Below are 17,804 nucleotides of genomic sequence, written 5' to 3'. Positions count from 1 at the left end.
AAGTTGCATTCTAATTGGTGCTTTAACATCCACATCTGTGTTCTTTTTTTAAATTAATTTATTTAATTTATTTATTTTTGGCTGCATTGGGTCTTCGTTGCTGCGCGCGGGCTTTCTCTAGTTGCGGCGAGCGGGGGCTACTCTTCATTGCAGGCTTCTCACTGCAGTGGCTTCTCTCGTTGTGGAGCATGGGCTCTAGAGCGCAGGCTCAGTAGTTGTGGCTCACGGGCTCAGTTGCTCCGTGGCATGTGGGATCTTCCCGGACCAGGGCTCGAACCCATGTCCCCTGCATTGGCAGGCAGGTTCTTAACCACTGCACCACCAGGGAAGCCCCACATCTGTTTTCTTGTTCTTTGAAAGTTTACTCTGAATGAACATCTTCTGATAGGCAGTACCAGCAATATGCTAGTGTTATAGTTAAGGATAAAAACAAGGGGATAATATGTCTACTTAAGGAGGACCATGAGTGCTTACACATGCTTTAACTGTTTTAGAAGTAAATTACTTCAGATGTGTCTGTGTGTCTAGTTGGAGGTTTAGTATCTGTTACATGGTTGATTTAACTTTTGCACCAAGATTAATGTCAAAATACAGGAGAAGCAATTATATGAAATAGGCCAGCAGTCTGGGAGTTCTCATCGTAGACATCTGCGGGGGCCCCGCTCTCACCCCCGCCTTGAGTTGGGCTCTTTATGTTATTGGGCTTATCCTCCACCACCACCACCTCCCTCCACCCGCCGCCTTTGGCTCATTCCGTGCTTCTCCCTTGGTACACGCTCCTTCCAGGACCAGTTACAACCCACTCTTCGCTGAAGCCTTCCAGACAGCCTGTTCCAACATGACGCTCCCATTCGTCTAACGTGTGTCACATTTCTCGTTTGTTCCACACAGGCTCGTGTTGGTTTCCAGTCTGCCGTAGGCTGCGCTTCGGTGTTTCTTGGCAAATCTTCTCTCCTTGTGCAGGGGCTGGTTTCTGTTTCTTTGGAGGCAGAGCAGGTTCTCAGTTGGTTCCCACCAGATTGAATTGAAAGTCTAGGGCTGCCCTGGTGGCGCAGTGGTTGGGAGTCCGCCTGCCGATGCAGGAGACACGGGTTCGTGCCCCGGTCCGGGAAGATCCCACATGCCACGGAGCGGCTGGGCCCGTGAGCCATGGCCGCTGGGCCTGCGCGTCCGGAGCCTGTGCTCCGCAACGGGAAAGGCCACAGCAGTGAGGGGCCCGTGTACTCAAAAAAAAAAAAAAAGAAAAAAAAGAAAGTCTAGCTAGAAGATCAATGCCAAGTGTCAATGTTGTCTGTTTCCATCATAGGAAGACACTGTGTTGAGGAAAGGCGGGTGGGGTGTAGAACAGGGAAGGAGAGAAGGAGGGAGGGCAGGTGTCCTACTTTTACTTTGAGGCACGTCAGTGTGTCAGGTGACGGCTTTTGTAACAAGTCGGCCACTGAGGTTGACCAGTGTGCTGTGTGAGTTGTTACTGTTCCGAAATATCCAAGCAAAGAAAATGAATTCAGTGAGAATGAAGAGGTGCTTCTGACTGGTGCAGCTTTTTACCCGAGACAGCGTGATGGAGATCAGGCATGGAGACATCTAGCTGAAGAAAGGAGAGTTTTAGTTGAGGGACAGGAAGTTGCCAAAGATGGATGGATATTGGTCATTCGTATTGGGACTAAGCTGCTCTGTTATTCAATAATAACGTCAGTGTCGAGGTGGACTCGACACTGAGCACTTTGGGGGCGATGACAAAGAAAGGCAGGACCCTGCCCTTGACTGGCTTACAGGCTGATGGGTGGTAAGATGGGCTGAAACGTGTGTGTGGGAGGAATGGAAAGAAAGAGAAATAAAAAAGATACTTTGAATATAATCTGATCAGGCAGGTAGAGGCCTATAGGAGGAGACACATTTGAGACCTTAAACCATCAGCCTGAGGCAGGAGTGTACAAATGGGGTCTCTCTCCTGGAAAAGGCTTTTCATGCTGTGCTTTTTTTTTTTTTTTTTTTTTTGTGGTACACGGGCCTCCCACTGTTGTGGCCTCGCCCGTTGCGGAGCACAGGCTCCGGACGCGCAGGCTCGGCCGCTCCGCGGCATGTGGGATCTTCCCGGACCGGGGCACGAACCCGTGTCGCCTGCATCGGCAGGCGGACTCTCAACCACTGTGCCACCAGGGAAGCCCCATTCTGTGCTTAAATCTAAGCAGGAACTTGCACAGAAGGCTGTTCATCCCTGCAGACATTCCTGCTCCTTCTTGTCCCTCTTGTCCTGTGTGATTCTATTCCCACTACCTGGAATGAGAACCCTCCCTGCCCCCACGTCCTGGGTCTGACACACGTCTGCTTCCTGCTAAGAACCTGCTCACGTCTCCCTCCCCCGCGAAGGTTCCCACGGAGCCTCACCAGGCTTCCTGTGTCGTCTGCTCCCCGCCCGTGCCCTCCACTGGGCGCTGCACCCCTCAGCGTGGGGACCGTATCCTTCCTACACATCCTGCCCTCTACTACCGTTCCTAGCTGATGCAGCAGCTCGAACTCTCACTCCTAATGCTGCTACGTGGCCCGAGGCTGCAGAGCTCCAGGGCTGGCTCTGGGGGCAGATCTGAGCCCCTTGTGGTCAGGCCGTCCTAACACTGCTGCTCCGCTGCCCCGTTCCTGAGCCTCTCAGGGCCGTTCAGTGTGGGAACGGAGCTCTGTTAGGCCAGCCGTTGGGGGGACAGAGTGGACCAAGTGAGCCATGACCTTGATTTCAGAGCAACCTCAACTGTATTGCAGAGGGTTAGCTCTGTGCCTTATTATTCTCTAGTCTCAGCACTAAAGAAGCATCTGTCAGGGCCTCCCTGGTGGCGCAGTGGTTGAGAGTCCGCCTGCCGATGCAGGGGATACGGGTTCGTGCCCCGGTCTGGGAGGATCCCATATGCCGCGGAGCGGCTGGGCCCGTGAGCCATGGCCGCTGGGCCTGCGCATCCGGAGCCTGTGCTCCGCAACGGGAGAGGCCACAACAATGAGAGGCCCGCGTACCGCAAAAAGAAAAAAAAAAAAAAAAAAAAAAAGAAGCATCTGTCAAACAGCTACTGTGAAAGTGAAAAAGCATCATGGGTAAGTACTGAACAAGTGTAAGTTCATATCTTCACGACCAGAACCTTGAATGGTAGCCAGCGTCGTTTGAGATGAATGAAGCCGGATGCCCTAGATAAATGCCCCCCGTGAGACTCCTGAGAGGGCGCTGGGCGAGGAGAGAGCCCCTGTGTCTTTGATGGGCTGTTGATAATGATGGAGAACGTCCTGTGCCTCTTGTTCCCTCCCAGAGTGCTGAGCAGATCGCCGCGCTCTGTAGGAGTTATAACGGCACCCAGACCAACGGCATGGAAGGACCAAGGGAGAGTCAGGACCCGCCTCCGAGGCCGCTGGCTCGCCACCTCTCGGATGCAGATCGCCTCCGAAAAGTCATCCAGGAGCTCATGGACACAGAGAAGTCCTATGTGAAGGTAACAGAGGACGCCGTCACAATTTCCTGCTCCCCTCCTGTGACAGCCAGTTGTATGTACGTTGGCAGGGGTCTCCAGGTATCTGCCGGGGACCCTGCCACTCACGAGGGAGATGCCCGCTCCCTGAAGTGCCGAGCTGCCGAAGGGGAGGGCGAGAGGATGGAAGGGCTCAGAGGGCTTTTGCAAAAATTAGATTCCCTGGTCGTTTTGTTACCGAGGTCACCTTCACTATGGAAACAGATGTTCTGGTTTGTCATTTGCCATCTGTGGGAAGGGAGCCTGGACCGGTTTAGGGAAAGGGGGAACGGAGATCACTTTAGGTGTTGAGGAACCAGGGAGCGGCTTGTCTGCAAGCAGCTGCTGGAACGGGCTCCGGAGCGCAGGCGGTCACCGCACAGGACAGAGCCCTGCAGTGGAGGTGCCGGGGCATCTCGCAGGCGTCCCCAGCCATCACACAGGGCAGCGGCCGAACCTTTCACTACTCGGGGAGTTCCTTTATTCATCTCAGAGGCTTCAGTTAGTAGTTTGAGAAACATTTTACAAAAAATGCAGGTGCCTGGGAAGACAGAGTTCTTTTGCTTTAAGTATTTGCTGACGGTTTGGAATGGTTTTAAACTCATCTCATCGGCCAATTGCTGGCAGCAGTGTGGGAGCTGAGAATCCAGGCCTGGCCTTGCCTTCACCTGCTGCAGTGGCCTTGGGCGGCTCCCTCCAAGCCCCTCAACTGGGGTCCGAAACAGGGGGTTCTTGTTCTAGCTCTAACACACCGTGTCCGTGAATTAAGCCTTGGCGCACACGCACACACACGCACACACACACACGCACACACACACGGCTCTCACCTTCTTTCTCCACAAGACTCATCTGAGCTTCCCCTTTCATTAACATCACTGTCATTTTATCTGAACTTTGCCGAAAGCCTCATTCACAGGCAGCCCAGGAGAATTACCCATAGCCTCTTCTTTTGGTCCCATAGGGGAGAAAGGAAAACTGCAGAGATGGCAGTTCCATTTCATTTCCCACTGTGTCTTTTCCTGTATCGAATGTGGGGAGATTAAGTGAACATTCAGGGGCTTCCAACAGTGACCTTGCCCAGCAGCTCTGTGCGCTGTGGCAGCTTGATGATGGCCGTGGTGTCCTCATCTGCAGGGTCGAGGGCATAGTTGAGAGCGGAATCCAAGTCCCTTTTTATTTTTGTCACTGCCGTCGTTATATTTTACTGTTAAGACAACTTTGAACGGGAGGGTCACTGCCTCGTGACACTGGTCTAGGACTGAGACGGATGCTCTGGGCGAAGTGCATACAAAGGATGGCTCTCCCTTCTCTCTGCGGGAGCCCTGCCCTTTGTCTCCTTGGGGCCCCCATGTTGCGGCTCTGGCTCCGCGGCTCAGCGAGGCCTCCCTCGGTGTGTCACTGCTCCTGGGTGGCAGTGACCGGCTCAGGGAGTGACCACAGCCCACCTCTGCCTCTGACAAAATAACCAGTGCCTGGTGCCTATGGTGATTCTCTCTCTCTCTCTCTCACACACACACACATACACACACACCTTTTTCATTTTTTCATTTGTTTTTGTTGCTGACATTCAACATGGACTTTTACTTGTTTTGTAACCTGGACCTCTGCACATGACTTGGCGTTTTCAGCATTCATGTGTTCCCTGAGATAAGATTCAGTGACTTCTCACCTCTCCCTGCTCTGCAGCAGCCGCCGTGGGGTCTGGGGAGGTCGGGAAGGCCAGGGTGGATTTGATTTTGAAGCACTCAGTGTCACAGGCCTGTCCACTTGCTCTCAGGACCTACACCACAAGGCTCTGGAGGCTTCTGGCTTTACCAAGCTCTCCAGAGCTGGATTTCTCCATTGTAAAATGAGGCACACGTAGTCACCTACTTCTCATAGTTTGGGACTCAAAATTCTTCGGAACAAACGAAACAAGAAAAAGAAATCTTTTCTATCACTAAATTATATCCTGCTCTTGGCTTCAAATTATTTTAAAAAACCTTTATCTAAAGAGTTTTGTAAATACAGTCAACTCCCACTATTCTGTACTGTTGGAGCCCAGTTTACTGGAGATTCAAAGATGGCCTAGACTGTAAATATTATGCCTGCTCATCTTCAGAAATGTTTTCTTGCATTTGAGCATGGGAGTTTGAAATTCTGCTCATGCGTCAGCCCCGAAGCTGAAGAGCTCTCCAGATCTTGTCCTGTCCGTGTCGGCTCAGCTGTCCATGCTGGAGCTGTCGCCTTGCTCTTTGAGGCAGAGAAGGAAGCCAGGTCGGCCAGCGGATGTGGCCACACCTGACAGAGGTACCTGGCCAGAACTCACTTCTCTGAAGGGAAATGAGTGTTCCTGCTGCAGCAGCCGAAAGAAAGATCCTGGTTCTGCCAATAAGATATTCAAATACGCAGAGTAGGTGATCGAGCTATAAAGAAAAATGTGGAATCCAGATGCGGGTCGTATTGTGTGGTTAACTCCTCTGAATTAGCTGAGCGGGAACCACCACTTTCAGGGCCAAGCGTTTCAACCAGACATAAACTTCATCGTTCCTGATGCGAGTCTTCGCTGCAGCCCGGGCTGCTGGAAACGCTTGGGTATTTTGGAGACTTAAGGGTTAAAGACTCTCTTCTCTCTTTCAGGATCTGAGCTGCCTCTTTGACTTATACTTGGAGCCACTTCAAAGTGAGACCTTTCTTACCCAAGATGAGGTAAATACCTTCCCTTAGTCTATTGACCCATAGGTTAGTCTCAGTTTGCCTTTTAGCAGACCTAGATTTTATCTACTGATCCGCAAAGAACATTTGAGACTTCAGGATCTTCAGAGAGACCCAAGCGTAGCCTCCTTCAAAGCCATTTATGTGGCCTCCATCCTGTGAAACACAGTGCCAAGAGTTATAAATGCCCGTGGCCCTTTTGTAGTAGAAGGTGTCCCCAAATTACTTTTTAATACATGACTTTTTAATGTTAAATCACAGTAATTAGTTCTTCCCATTTTCCCCCGTTTGAATTCTGAAAACTTGACATCCACTTCAAATTATTTTAGTATTACAGGGACCGGGGCAGTCAAAGTCTCTGTGTATGAGCTATATCCCCTACTGAATATGCCGTCTTCTTTAAAGGCTTCACTTCTGTCTCCTTCTTGGTAAATGACGTAATTCATTTGTGCATCTGGGACTTGGAGTGGTATCTGGGTCTTCAACGCTAATACCCTCTTTTCAAATTCTGATCTTCACGTAGATGGAGTCACTTTTTGGAAGTTTGCCAGAGATGCTTGAATTTCAAAAGGTATTTCTGGAGACTCTGGAGGATGGGATTTCAGCATCATCTGACTTTAACATACTTGAAACCCCCTCGCAGTTTAGAGTAAGTATTTTAGACTTAGGTTTAAAGCAAAAATAGGTGGGAACAGTGCAAAATTCTCCCTTTGAAGAGAAAGTGTTGTCCCTTGACTATTGAAAAGATAAGTTTAGCGCTCTCATTGCATGGCTTTCCTCTGGCAGGTGGTAAAAGAAGCCTCCATTTCTCCCTAGAGTAAATGCTCTGTGACTCAGACGTCTGGGCAGCACATCTTTTATGGAGTCTGCCTGCTGTTGACATGCACGCTTCTTACTCAGCTCTACAGAAGGATCTGTAGGGCGATTGCTTCGGAGGCAAGAGCACCTACGGCATCCGATTCTGCATCTCTGTGGTCATGTGACACTGGGAGGAAAGCCTAGGTTTTCACTGGTTCTGAGAGAGCCTCCTCTTCTATGGAGCCCTGTCTCCAGTGTGGCCATCGGTGACTGGCAAGAGGTCCCTCCAGGGAAGGACAGGCGGAAGGCAGTAGAAGGGGACCAAGGAAGCACATAGCAAGCATCATTTGTCCCAAGTAATGCAGAGTCAGCTTTATTAATTAGCCTCTCAGATTATTTATATCCCACCGTGTCAGATGTATTTTTTTATAGAACTTTCTTTCTTGTCCTTGATTGCGCACTGTGTCAGTAGGCTCTGCTGCCAGAAACTTTTCAATCAAAGTGAAGCTCTGCTAGAGGGACGCCCGGGCTGTCCTCCATCTACTGGGCAATGGGGCCGCCCTGGGCTGCTTTTAGTCAGTGCCTTCCCCGAGGCATTAGTGCTCTGGTGTCCGAAAGACAAATGCCATGGAGACAGCAAAGGGGTCAGACACCACGCCAGAGCCAGCAGACAGACACTGATTAAACCACGCCTGATGTAACTTTTCCTCTTTCCTTCTAGAAACTACTGTTTTCCCTTGGAGGCTCTTTCCTTTATTACGCGGACCACTTTAAACTGTATAGCGGATTCTGTGCTAATCATATTAAAGTACAGAAGGTTCTAGAGAGGGGTAAGTTGCTCATACCTTTTATAGCTATACTTTTGAAATCGTAATTGTTAATTAAATCCCACATGCAGCAACGAAGTTCCCTTAGTTGCGTGCTGCAACTAAAGACCCAGTGCAGCCAAATATATATATATATATATATTTTTTTTTTTTTTAAAAGAGTAAATTTGTATTCGTCAAGTAGGGATAAGTGTAATTTTAATGGATTATGCTCCATTTTTGGCCTTGAAATTGACAAACATTAAGTTTTCAGTTTATTTCAGTGTACTGGTGTGTACACTGGTATGTATTTCAGTGTACAGTGAATGTGTGTACCGAACAGCAGAGATGTTGCTTTGCCATGGGTCACTTTGCTGTTAAATTGCATCTGGATTCTTTTTTCACCAAATGCCTTGCTCTAAAAACTTTTAACCAACCATATAAGCCGCTGGAGGGGGTAGAAAGCAATGTATGCCATTTTCTTTCTTTCTTTTTAAAATTAATAATTTATTTTTATTTTTGGCTGTGTTGGGTCTTCACTGCTGTGTGCGGACTGTCTAATTGAGGCAAGCGGGGGCTTCTCTTGTTACGGAGCATAGGCTCTAGGCATGTGGGCTTCAGTAGGTGTGGCTCGCGGGCTCTAGAGCGCAGGCTCAGTCGTTGTGGCGCACGGGCTTAGTTGCTCTGAGGCATGCGGGATCTTCCCGGACCAGGGCTTGAACCCATGTGCTCTGTATTGGCAGGCGGATTCTTAACCGCTGTGCCACCAGGGAAGTCCCTTCTTCCCTTCTTGTTAACCTTCTTCTTAACCCCGAGGATCCACTGTAAAAAACCAGCACCAAACAGCAACCACCAAACTCACAACAAGTGTGTAAACTAAAATTAAAGCCTCTTTGGTGAAATGGGTGCTTATTGCAGGCCACATTCTGTCACTAAAGTACCTTTCGTCTCTCCACATTGTTATCATCTTATTTTATTTTATTGACTTTAATTGAACATTTTTATTTTTGATGTCCAAGTGGACCTGGGTGACCAACCTGCATTGCCCTTCCCCTTCATGTCAACAGCAAATGTTACTCTGTGGAGCTAGCGAGATTCCTGAGCTTTGGCTGCCGACTTGCAGCGGGTCAGCTTGGGGGCAGGTGGCCAACACATTGATCTGCCTGGGCTTTCAGTGACAGGCCCATCCTGGGAAGCGCATTCAGAGATTTGATGGCAGCAGTGACCTTCTCCAGGTGTAGGAGTGTTGGAGGGCATTTTTGTGCCGCAGTCACCATCACTGTTGTCATCAACCCAGTGTTTAAGCTATTCCTAGAATAACTTGTTGACAAAAATAATCAATAAACAATCTATAATAGGAATAAAAAAGAGTTTTGAGCCAGACTGAGGACTATAGCCCAGAAGACAGCTTCTCTGATTCTTCTGAGGATCTGCTCTGGAGAAGCAGGGTTGTCAGCACAGTTTCATGTCTTGTCAGAACAAAGAACATCAAACAAATCAGGGATACATTCCTTCAAGATTTCAGGAAAACCAGATCAGTAGGTACACAGCCAGTCACTATGGCCTTGGCACCTGGGAAGGAAGTCTTATCATGGAAGGAGGACCAGCATTGGCATCCCAGGAAGGGAGGCATTTAATCTTTAATTTTAACATGGACATTCTTTACTTCTGGTCAATGCACCCTTTTCTTTAATAATTAAAGCAGATGTACAGTGTATGTTTGATAGGCCACGAACAGGCTGTTTTAGTTACATTAAATTCAAGTTAACTCGTGTATAGGCCAGAGTGACTTCCCCAGACCTCAATATGTGAACATTTCTTTTACCACACCCTAAACTAGCAATGCTCAACTGAGGTTTTGTTATTACCAAAGGCTTCTTTCAGTCATCACACACCTCTTAAGGTATGAGATTAGAATTCTCGGATTTGTTTCTTTCAGAAGATATTTTTCTATCCCATTCTTTGGAATTCTCATTTCTGGGGCAGAGATGAGAGGAGGCCTTTAAGCTCAAGGTCATGAGCAGCAGTAATTCAATCTGCACGGAGAACATCAAACAAATACAGGTCCCCAGGGGTTGTTCCTGTTCTGCATGGGTCCTACAGTGGAACGTGTCTTATGAAAATATATGTAATCCTATTTAAGGTCACCTGAACCGTCTCCAGGGAAGCTCACCAGGCTACCTGCATTTTCTCAAGTGTACCTGGAAATAGGATCTGAACGTACTGAAGCTTAAACTGTTATAAATTCCCAGGATAAAAAGTGACTTCCCCAGGACTTGAATGCCTTCTTCAGAGTTAAGGTTGGCCTCGTGTAGTTCACTCCCATGACGACGGCGAGTGTTTTGAGGGGATTCTGCATTGGAACTTTTTTAGTTGTGTCAGCAGGGAAGTAGGAGCCAAGGTACATCCCAAGCCCTTTCCATCTGTCATCAGATGCTCCTTAATGGCATCGCCGTAAAGAATCCAGAGTTTGCTCTTCCGTGTTTCTTCTTCAGAACTGGGGAATGGCCTCTCTGTACTATCGTGGAGGGAGTGTAGGGTTCATCCAGACACCGTAGTGTTTAGCCAGGTCCACTGATGCAGTTCTGCCACTTGGTTTAAATCCTAGAACAGGCTCAGGTTGAAAAAGGGAAGTCTTGGAGTGCTTCAGGTCAAGACAGAGCCCAGTCTCTCTTCTCTAGTTCTTTAAACCAGAAAGAACTAGTTTCCTCCCATGAACATCTTCTTATTGACAGTGTAGTAAATTAAAAGCATACTGATGGTTTGCTCAGTTCCTTCTTTGCCACAAAGATGAAGGATCGTCTCACCATCCCCTTTGTCTAGTAGCCACAGTCAAAATGGTACTGCATCTCCTACAAGTTATATTTTACCTTTGTACAAAACCCCAAATAAAGATTTGTTTTCATCCAAATGGACTGAATTCCAACAGCTGGTCAACCAGTGCCAGCCGGTGGAATCCAAAGCAACATCTGGGGTGTCCACTGGCACCCTCAAAACTGAAAGCACTTGGGTTCATGTGTGTACCTTCGTGACATGGAACAGAGAGGTGGTTTTCACTGCCCAGAGGGGTCTGAATCTGGTGGAAGGTTTAGATTGCTTGGAACTATAGAGATGGAGGCTCCAGTGCTTATCAACTTATTTTTAAAGGAAAAAAACCTTTGCTTTACAGATAGCCCTCAAGTGTATAGAATAAGAAACAATTTGTGCTAGGTCAGTGAAAAAAAATACTGTTTTGTTTTGCTCTATGAATCTTTTGGGGGGTATGGCATCGGGTTTGGATACACTGTTTTGTGGCTTTATGAATAGTTTGAAACTCACTTTTTCGGCACCTGTACCAGTCTCTCATGGATATGCATGTGAATGTGCCTTTAAAGTCAGACATTCCTGCATTTTGACTCGATATTCCTCTTTGGTGTGTGGCTGGGACTCTTCTGGCAGCCTGGTAAGCTCCCTTAAGCTCTCATGGGATTCATCACAGAGCGGCGGTGCTGAATCCACCTTGACAGCCGGGCAGTTGACCCACGGGTGCATCTGGGTTTTTCTTGAAGGATGTCATTAGGAGGACTGTAGAGGTGGATCGTCTGTAATTTTATTAAAACCTAAATGAAGTAGAATTTAATCCATCCTCCTGTGCTCTTCTAAGGGTCTTTTAATGCATCTGCTTGTAGCTAAAACTGATAAAGCCTTCAAGGCTTTTCTGGACGCCCGGAACCCCACCAAGCAGCACTCCTCCACGCTGGAGTCTTACCTCATCAAGCCCGTTCAGAGGGTGCTCAAGTACCCACTGCTGCTCAAGGAGCTCGTGTCCCTGACAGACCACGAGAGTGAGGAACACTACCACCTGACAGGTGAGGAGCGAGCGGCCCAGGCCGCGCTGTGACGGCTGCCGCCCCCGGCCCACGAGCTCGCCTCTTCCCCTGCTTGCTTTCACATTCTGGAACATTTTTCAGCACTGTAATTGTTAGCCTTAGGTATTATTTTAGTATGTGAAAAGAGCTAGGTAGTACGGCCATCCCTGTAGGTGGGCAAAATATTTTGGCAAAAATTCTCTCACTGGAATAGCCTCTGGAAGGATGTTTCCATTTTCATTTTTCAGAGAAGATAATTTAAGCTCAGTGAGTTGAAATAAATTACTTCAGGTCACGTGGTTAACAAACAAACAGTGCCAGGACCAAAACCCCGGCCTGTTTTCCTACAACTTTGTGAAGTTTTGTGTTGTTCGCTGCCCAAGTGCGGCTGATCGAGTATGTTGTGTGAGGCTCCACCTTGTGGACGGCTCTGAGCAGAGCCTGACTCGGAAACCAACACCGAGGACCCGTGAAGCTTTTTACGGCTGACGCGGAGGTGTCTTCTTTTGTAACCTCAGAAATTATTGGCCTAAGATACAAATTTGTCAGATACACAAAGCCCCTCACTTTGATAGTAAATAGAGTATCTGTTAAAGAGCTGCTGTTTGGATTGCAGAGAAAGAGTGATGTGTTCTCCACATGTCAAAGCTAGGCGGTCCAGTTACGGTACCTGTAATAAAGCACGTGGAGAGGGAAACAAACTTATTAATAAATATTAGTATTACTGAATAGCAAACACCAAGAAGAGTGTAAATGAAACTAGCTGTTTTTCTGTGACAAGCATACTTTTGTATCATAAGTAATGAGGATAATTTTTTTGTATGAAAGTTAAAGCTTATACATAAATGATACAAATTATGATTAGCATTCAAATACTGTGTGAATAGTTCACTTTGCATTAAGATGATCTTTAAAAGGTGTCTGTTAAAAAATTGCCTTCCCAACGTCCCTCCAGACTGAAATAAATACCAAATCAGAAGAACAAAGTATGAAAAATAGTGAATTTGGAGGTGACTTGAAATTTTCTTTTTGCCTTTGATGAAATCATTTTTTTTCCTCACGTGCCCACACATAAATGCAAACAATTGCTCTGGCAACTGGGCATTTACAGAGGCTCTTGCAAGTTCTTGTTAAGACAAATGGTCATTGATCACTATTCCAGTAAGTGGTCCAGGAGGAGAGGCAAAGTTTAAAAGCAGGTATCCTGTGGCCAGTCAGCCTCGGATTTTAATTCTGGCTCCACTCCTTACGTCTGTCTTTGGAAGTCTGGCAAAAAACTGAACCCCTCTGCACCTGAGTTTTCTCATCTGTAAAAATGGGGTTGATAACAGGTCCTACAGTCATCGAGTTATTGTGGGGATTAAATGAGATGCTTCACATAAATCGCCTAATAGAACATGCCAAACAGAAAGTGCTCGATAAATAGCTGTTATTATTAGTGATACTTTTTACTTGTACTCTGCCCCATTTCAAAGAGAATTTGAGGTGGAAGATAACTCTGCTGTTCTTCATTATTATAACTGGATTACCATGGGCTATTTGCATCATACCTGAATGATGCTGCTCTTAGTAAGAACTGGTCTCGGATTCTGGCTTGAATCTTGAGCTTTTTCATTATTGCGGCTGGGTAGGATTTCAGACAAACCAAAATTACAAAATAAATATGATTGCATATTTTGCAGAAGCACTAAAGGCAATGGAAAAAGTAGCAAGCCACATCAACGAGATGCAGAAGATATATGAGGATTACGGGACGGTGTTTGACCAGCTGGTAGCAGAACAGAGCGGAACAGAGAAGGAGGTCAGTAGGACTTCTGGATTCCGAGAGGCTGAATGCCTGTGACCACTGGGTCTGGAGGTCACCTCCAGACCAGGTCATGCTGTTAGGGATTTCCTGCAGGAGAAAATGCCTAAAATTTTCTTTTTGATCTTAATGCTTATAACAAGCCTCACAACTTAGGTATAAATGTAACATAAAATTGATTACATTGGTTTAAAAATATAACCTTATGTCCTGTTAATATCGTATTAAAAAAAGAATATCACTGAGCTCGTATCTGTACCTCTTCCTCCTTTCCCGTGGAGTGTGAGGTTAAGACAGATCCCAGAGGCTAGAACATAAATGGAGAGCTGGGGCCGGCGGGGGTAGGATGGATAAAGGCAGAGGCAGTCAGCATGTGGAAAGAATTAAGAGCTTTTCCTTTGTGTTTTTTTCTTTTCTAACCTCAAATATCGGTGCTACCTCCTTGCTTATAAAAGTAGTTTAAGTGGAACTTCACAATTTCTCTACTTTTCTTCTCTGGCTGGATTACTAAATTTAGAATTTTGAGCTTTAAAATGCCTACATATAAGAAGCAATATAATTTAAGTAGAAAAAGGCAAGAACAGAAAACAGCTGGAGTTTAGTGTTTTTTTTATTACAATCAGTTTCAACATTGGTACCTCTTTTATTAGCAGGCGTAGTGTACTTTTGGGATTAGAGGTGGTGAGTATACTAGGTCTTGGATGAAATGTTATCAAAGGCACTTGGGATGAACCTTGACACTGGGGTGGAAGAAATGCCATCCCACAGGGCAGGAGGCAGGTCTCACCCACAAACAATGTGTGCATTGGAGCAAAATGCCTTCACGTTTATGTTATTTTTCAAACAGTTTGATGCTTAGCTCATATTTTCAAAACCGCCACTGTTTAAGGCCCCATGTGTACAGGAACCATAAAAATCAAAGTGAATGCACCTGTGTTTTAGCAATGACCATATATGTGTGATCCCTCTCTCATATGAGACAGCCTCCCCCCAGGGTTTCCACGTCTTCTTGATCTCCTGTTTTTGCCATTTAGGTCACAGAACTTTCAATGGGGGAGCTTCTGATGCACTCTACAGTGTCCTGGTTGAATCCGTTTCTGTCTCTAGGAAAAGCCAGAAAGGACCTCGAGCTCACAGTATTCGGTCAGTACTCCATTCAAAAGAATGTAAACTTAAAAGAGGCTGTCAAGAATGAAGAACCTGCTAAACCCAGCTAAGTCCTGATTTCCAGAAGGACTTAGAATCATTGCTCTAATGGCTTTGACTTAACATGGACAGCTTCCAACTCTTTAGAACTCTTGCCCTACATACTCATGATCTCCTCCCTTCTGCTGCTTGGCTTAGTGGATCTCACGTGTTATGGGAACAGATCTCCCCGAGGCTATTTTGAAACCTGCTATCTTAGTAGTTTGCTGCACTTCGGAATGTCTTAATTCTCCCGGACAGCTGGGAGAGTGGGTATGGACTGCGTATTCTCACTGAGATGAACACACATGTCCTCAGCTTTCAATAAAACAAAACAGGAATTCAGAAAACAAAATGCCAGGATCTCCTTCAGATAATGGCTCTTAAATTAGCAGGTACCTGTGCATAATTCAAATATGAACAGAAGGAAGTACCACTTATTCACTCATGTCAGCATTGTAGGATCTTGTAGAGCTTTGTTCTATTAAAATATTCAGCTACAGTTCAACCTTGGGAGAGTTTGTATTGAATAATGAAAGACTTTTCTTTCTCTTTTCCTTTCTTTAGTTTTTAAGAGAGCTGTCATATTGGTTTATAAAGAAAACTGCAAACTGAAAAAGAAATTGGTAAGACATGAATTCATTTTAATTAAAGCTATCTTTTCATGCCTGTATCTTCCTATTGTTGAACTGGGAAGCCTGCTAAGGATCAAGGCCTCACTGAGTGATGCGACTTCTTCCGGAGGTAACTAACTAAATCGGATACTCAAGGTGTTTCTTATCCTCCCCACCAAAGACGTCTGTTTTAAAAGAAGACGTAGACAAATACCCATGCTGGGCCCTACAGAGAAAACCAGCTTTTCTATCCCTAAAAATGGTCCATGTTTTCTCCATACACCTGAGCCTGTGTAATTTGGGGTTTTTTTTTTTTTAGAGGTAACATGGGGTCATGGAAGGCTTGCTTGTCATTTTTGCTTAAAGATCTAGAACTTTCTGCTTCCCAAAACATGACTCTGCTCTGTCCCCAGTCTGGGAGCTCCCTGAGAGGTGGGAGCACACCCGACCTGATTCCCTTTTGCACCCTGAGGCCCACACGGCGGCAGGTCTGCACCAGGGTGAGCTCACAGCTTCTGTCGTGTGCACACGTGCCCGCAGGAGCGAGCTTGCTTTAACGCTGTTCTTGGTGGGCTTTCACGTTGCAGCCGTCGAACTCCCGGCCAGCACACAACTCTGCTGACCTGGATCCGTTTAAGTTTCGCTGGTTGATCCCCATATCCGCGCTTCAAGTCAGACTGGGGAACACAGCAGGTAAGTGTTGTTGTGTGTCGTACAAGTGCCAGAAAAAACATTTTAAGGGAATTTTTAAACTGTGGAATAAAAAAGTAGGAAAGAACCTGGGAATAATTTTTGGTATTTTATTTTATAGGCAAGGAAAATGAGGACAAGAGAGATTGTTGTGATGTTTCTTTACAGATTTTGGAGAAAGTAAATGCCAGCGGATGGCTTTTTCTTTGCCAAATACCTCTCTTTATCGTTTCCTTATTTTCACTGTCGATAGTTTTCAACATTTTTCTAATATCCTAATATCTAATATTTCTAATTATTTTAATAACTTTAGCGATAATATCTATCTCTAAAATTTGTTAAAGAAACAAAGGTCCACAAATTTAAATTTTGACAAATTTTGATACACCAGAAAATTTCTTAAGATTAAGCTTTATTACAGGTGAAAAAGAAAAAACTTCCATTGTGGAAAATGTTCAGAGATCCTTTCAGAATAACCCTGTTCTGGTGACAGGACCTCTGGTTAAGCAAAGGACCAGCAGGCTGAGGCCCGCAGTGACCTTCTGGGTCCCTGTTCAGTGTTTGTGGGAAGTGCTCATGTTTCCTGGACCATGACTGAGTTTGGGGCTGGCCTCCTTTACCTCAAGGGCCTGAGCACATCCTACTGTTCCTTCTAAGGAATGGGGTTGAAAAATGGGATCCATTTAACCGCTTTCCCAGAGAGATGGAATCCAGGGTAGGGCGAAAGCACTAAGATGGATGGGAAACCTCAGCAGGAAGTGTACAAAGTAACTAAAACATACTTAACTTCTTGTAACTATTTGTGAAAGTCATACATAGAAGGAGCCACAGAAGAAAATGATGAGAGTCAGGACGGGGAATATTTAACTCTTTAAAAAGTTACTAAATTGTGGTTTTTAAGCTTCAAGTGTCCTTTAACACAGCATCTTTGGCAAAGTTGCGGCCCCTTGTTTCTTTTTACACAGGGACAGAAAATAATTCCTTATGGGAGCTGATCCACACAAAGTCAGAAATAGAAGGACGGCCAGAAACCATCTTTCAGTTGTGCTGCAGGTATTACTTCCAAAAATTAAAGCCAACGGGCATAAGACAGAATTATGTTCTCTTAAAAGTGGGTTTTAGTGCCCTCCTAAATTGTGACGACTTCAGGATCACACCCACCCTCTCCAAACTGGCAACTGTGGCTCTAGGAGAATAATATACATTGATTAAATATACATCCAAATCTTAGTGCTTGAAGGAAGTTCAAAAACGATCAGTTCTCGCTCCTTTTGTAAATGACGAGAGAGCGAGGCACACACAGGCTGGGTGACTCGCTGCCAGTCTGTGCTGAGAGCAGTCACGTGCCACGGGAGGGCCAGGAGACGAGGAACGGAAGCAGGACGAGACGGCAGACACTACAACGTGTCTTCTCTCTCCCCGCCAGTGACAACGAAAGCAAAACCAACATTGTCAAGGTGATTCGATCTATTCTGAGGGAAAACTTCAGGCGTCACATAAAGTGTGAATTACCTCTGGAGAAAACATGTAAAGATCGCCTGGTACCCCTCAAGAACCGCGTTCCTGTCTCAGCCAAATTAGGTAAGAACTCTGCTAGCCTTGGGTTTATTCAGGAAAACAGGACGAGCTCCTCTGCAAGGATGTATGCTTTCAGGATAGAGCAGCAAGTCATCACTTTGTAAATCATCAGCAGTAGCTTTGTAAGCTCTAAACCAGACACCGGATCCAGACACCGGATACATAGGGTGACATGAGAATGTAGTGGCAATTTTATTTCCTTTTAAGAAGCCTAAACATGCTCAGTCCCAGACCTCCTTTTATAAAACATAAGCACCCCCAATCCAAATCCTTAGTCTTTCACCTGCTGACACAGTCTACAC

At 46.0% G+C, this 17,804-nt stretch overlaps 1 protein-coding gene across 3 annotated transcripts in view; it reads left to right on the top strand.

The window, feature by feature from the left end:
- TIAM2 (TIAM Rac1 associated GEF 2) overlaps positions 1–17,804 on the top strand; it is a 227,856-nt gene that overhangs the window by 207,851 nt on the left and 2,201 nt on the right. For all 3 annotated transcript variants that reach the window (XM_082633581.1, XM_082633579.1, XM_082633580.1), the window contains 11 exons: positions 3,291–3,470; positions 6,105–6,173; positions 6,703–6,828; positions 7,699–7,807; positions 11,452–11,631; positions 13,314–13,432; positions 14,470–14,578; positions 15,188–15,246; positions 15,822–15,927; positions 16,890–16,977; positions 17,351–17,505. In XM_082633581.1, the coding sequence (XP_082489707.1) occupies positions 3,291–3,470; positions 6,105–6,173; positions 6,703–6,828; positions 7,699–7,807; positions 11,452–11,631; positions 13,314–13,432; positions 14,470–14,578; positions 15,188–15,246; positions 15,822–15,927; positions 16,890–16,977; positions 17,351–17,505 (1,300 nt within the window). The remainder of the gene's footprint in view (positions 1–3,290; positions 3,471–6,104; positions 6,174–6,702; positions 6,829–7,698; positions 7,808–11,451; positions 11,632–13,313; positions 13,433–14,469; positions 14,579–15,187; positions 15,247–15,821; positions 15,928–16,889; positions 16,978–17,350; positions 17,506–17,804) is intronic.

Source organism: Mesoplodon mirus (assembly GCF_964341445.2).
Source record: "Mesoplodon mirus genome assembly, chromosome: 10".
Classification (NCBI taxonomy): domain Eukaryota; kingdom Metazoa; phylum Chordata; class Mammalia; order Artiodactyla; family Ziphiidae; genus Mesoplodon; species Mesoplodon mirus.
The sequence above is the reverse complement of the archived record's forward strand: the minus strand, read 5'-3'. Positions and strand labels throughout refer to the sequence as shown.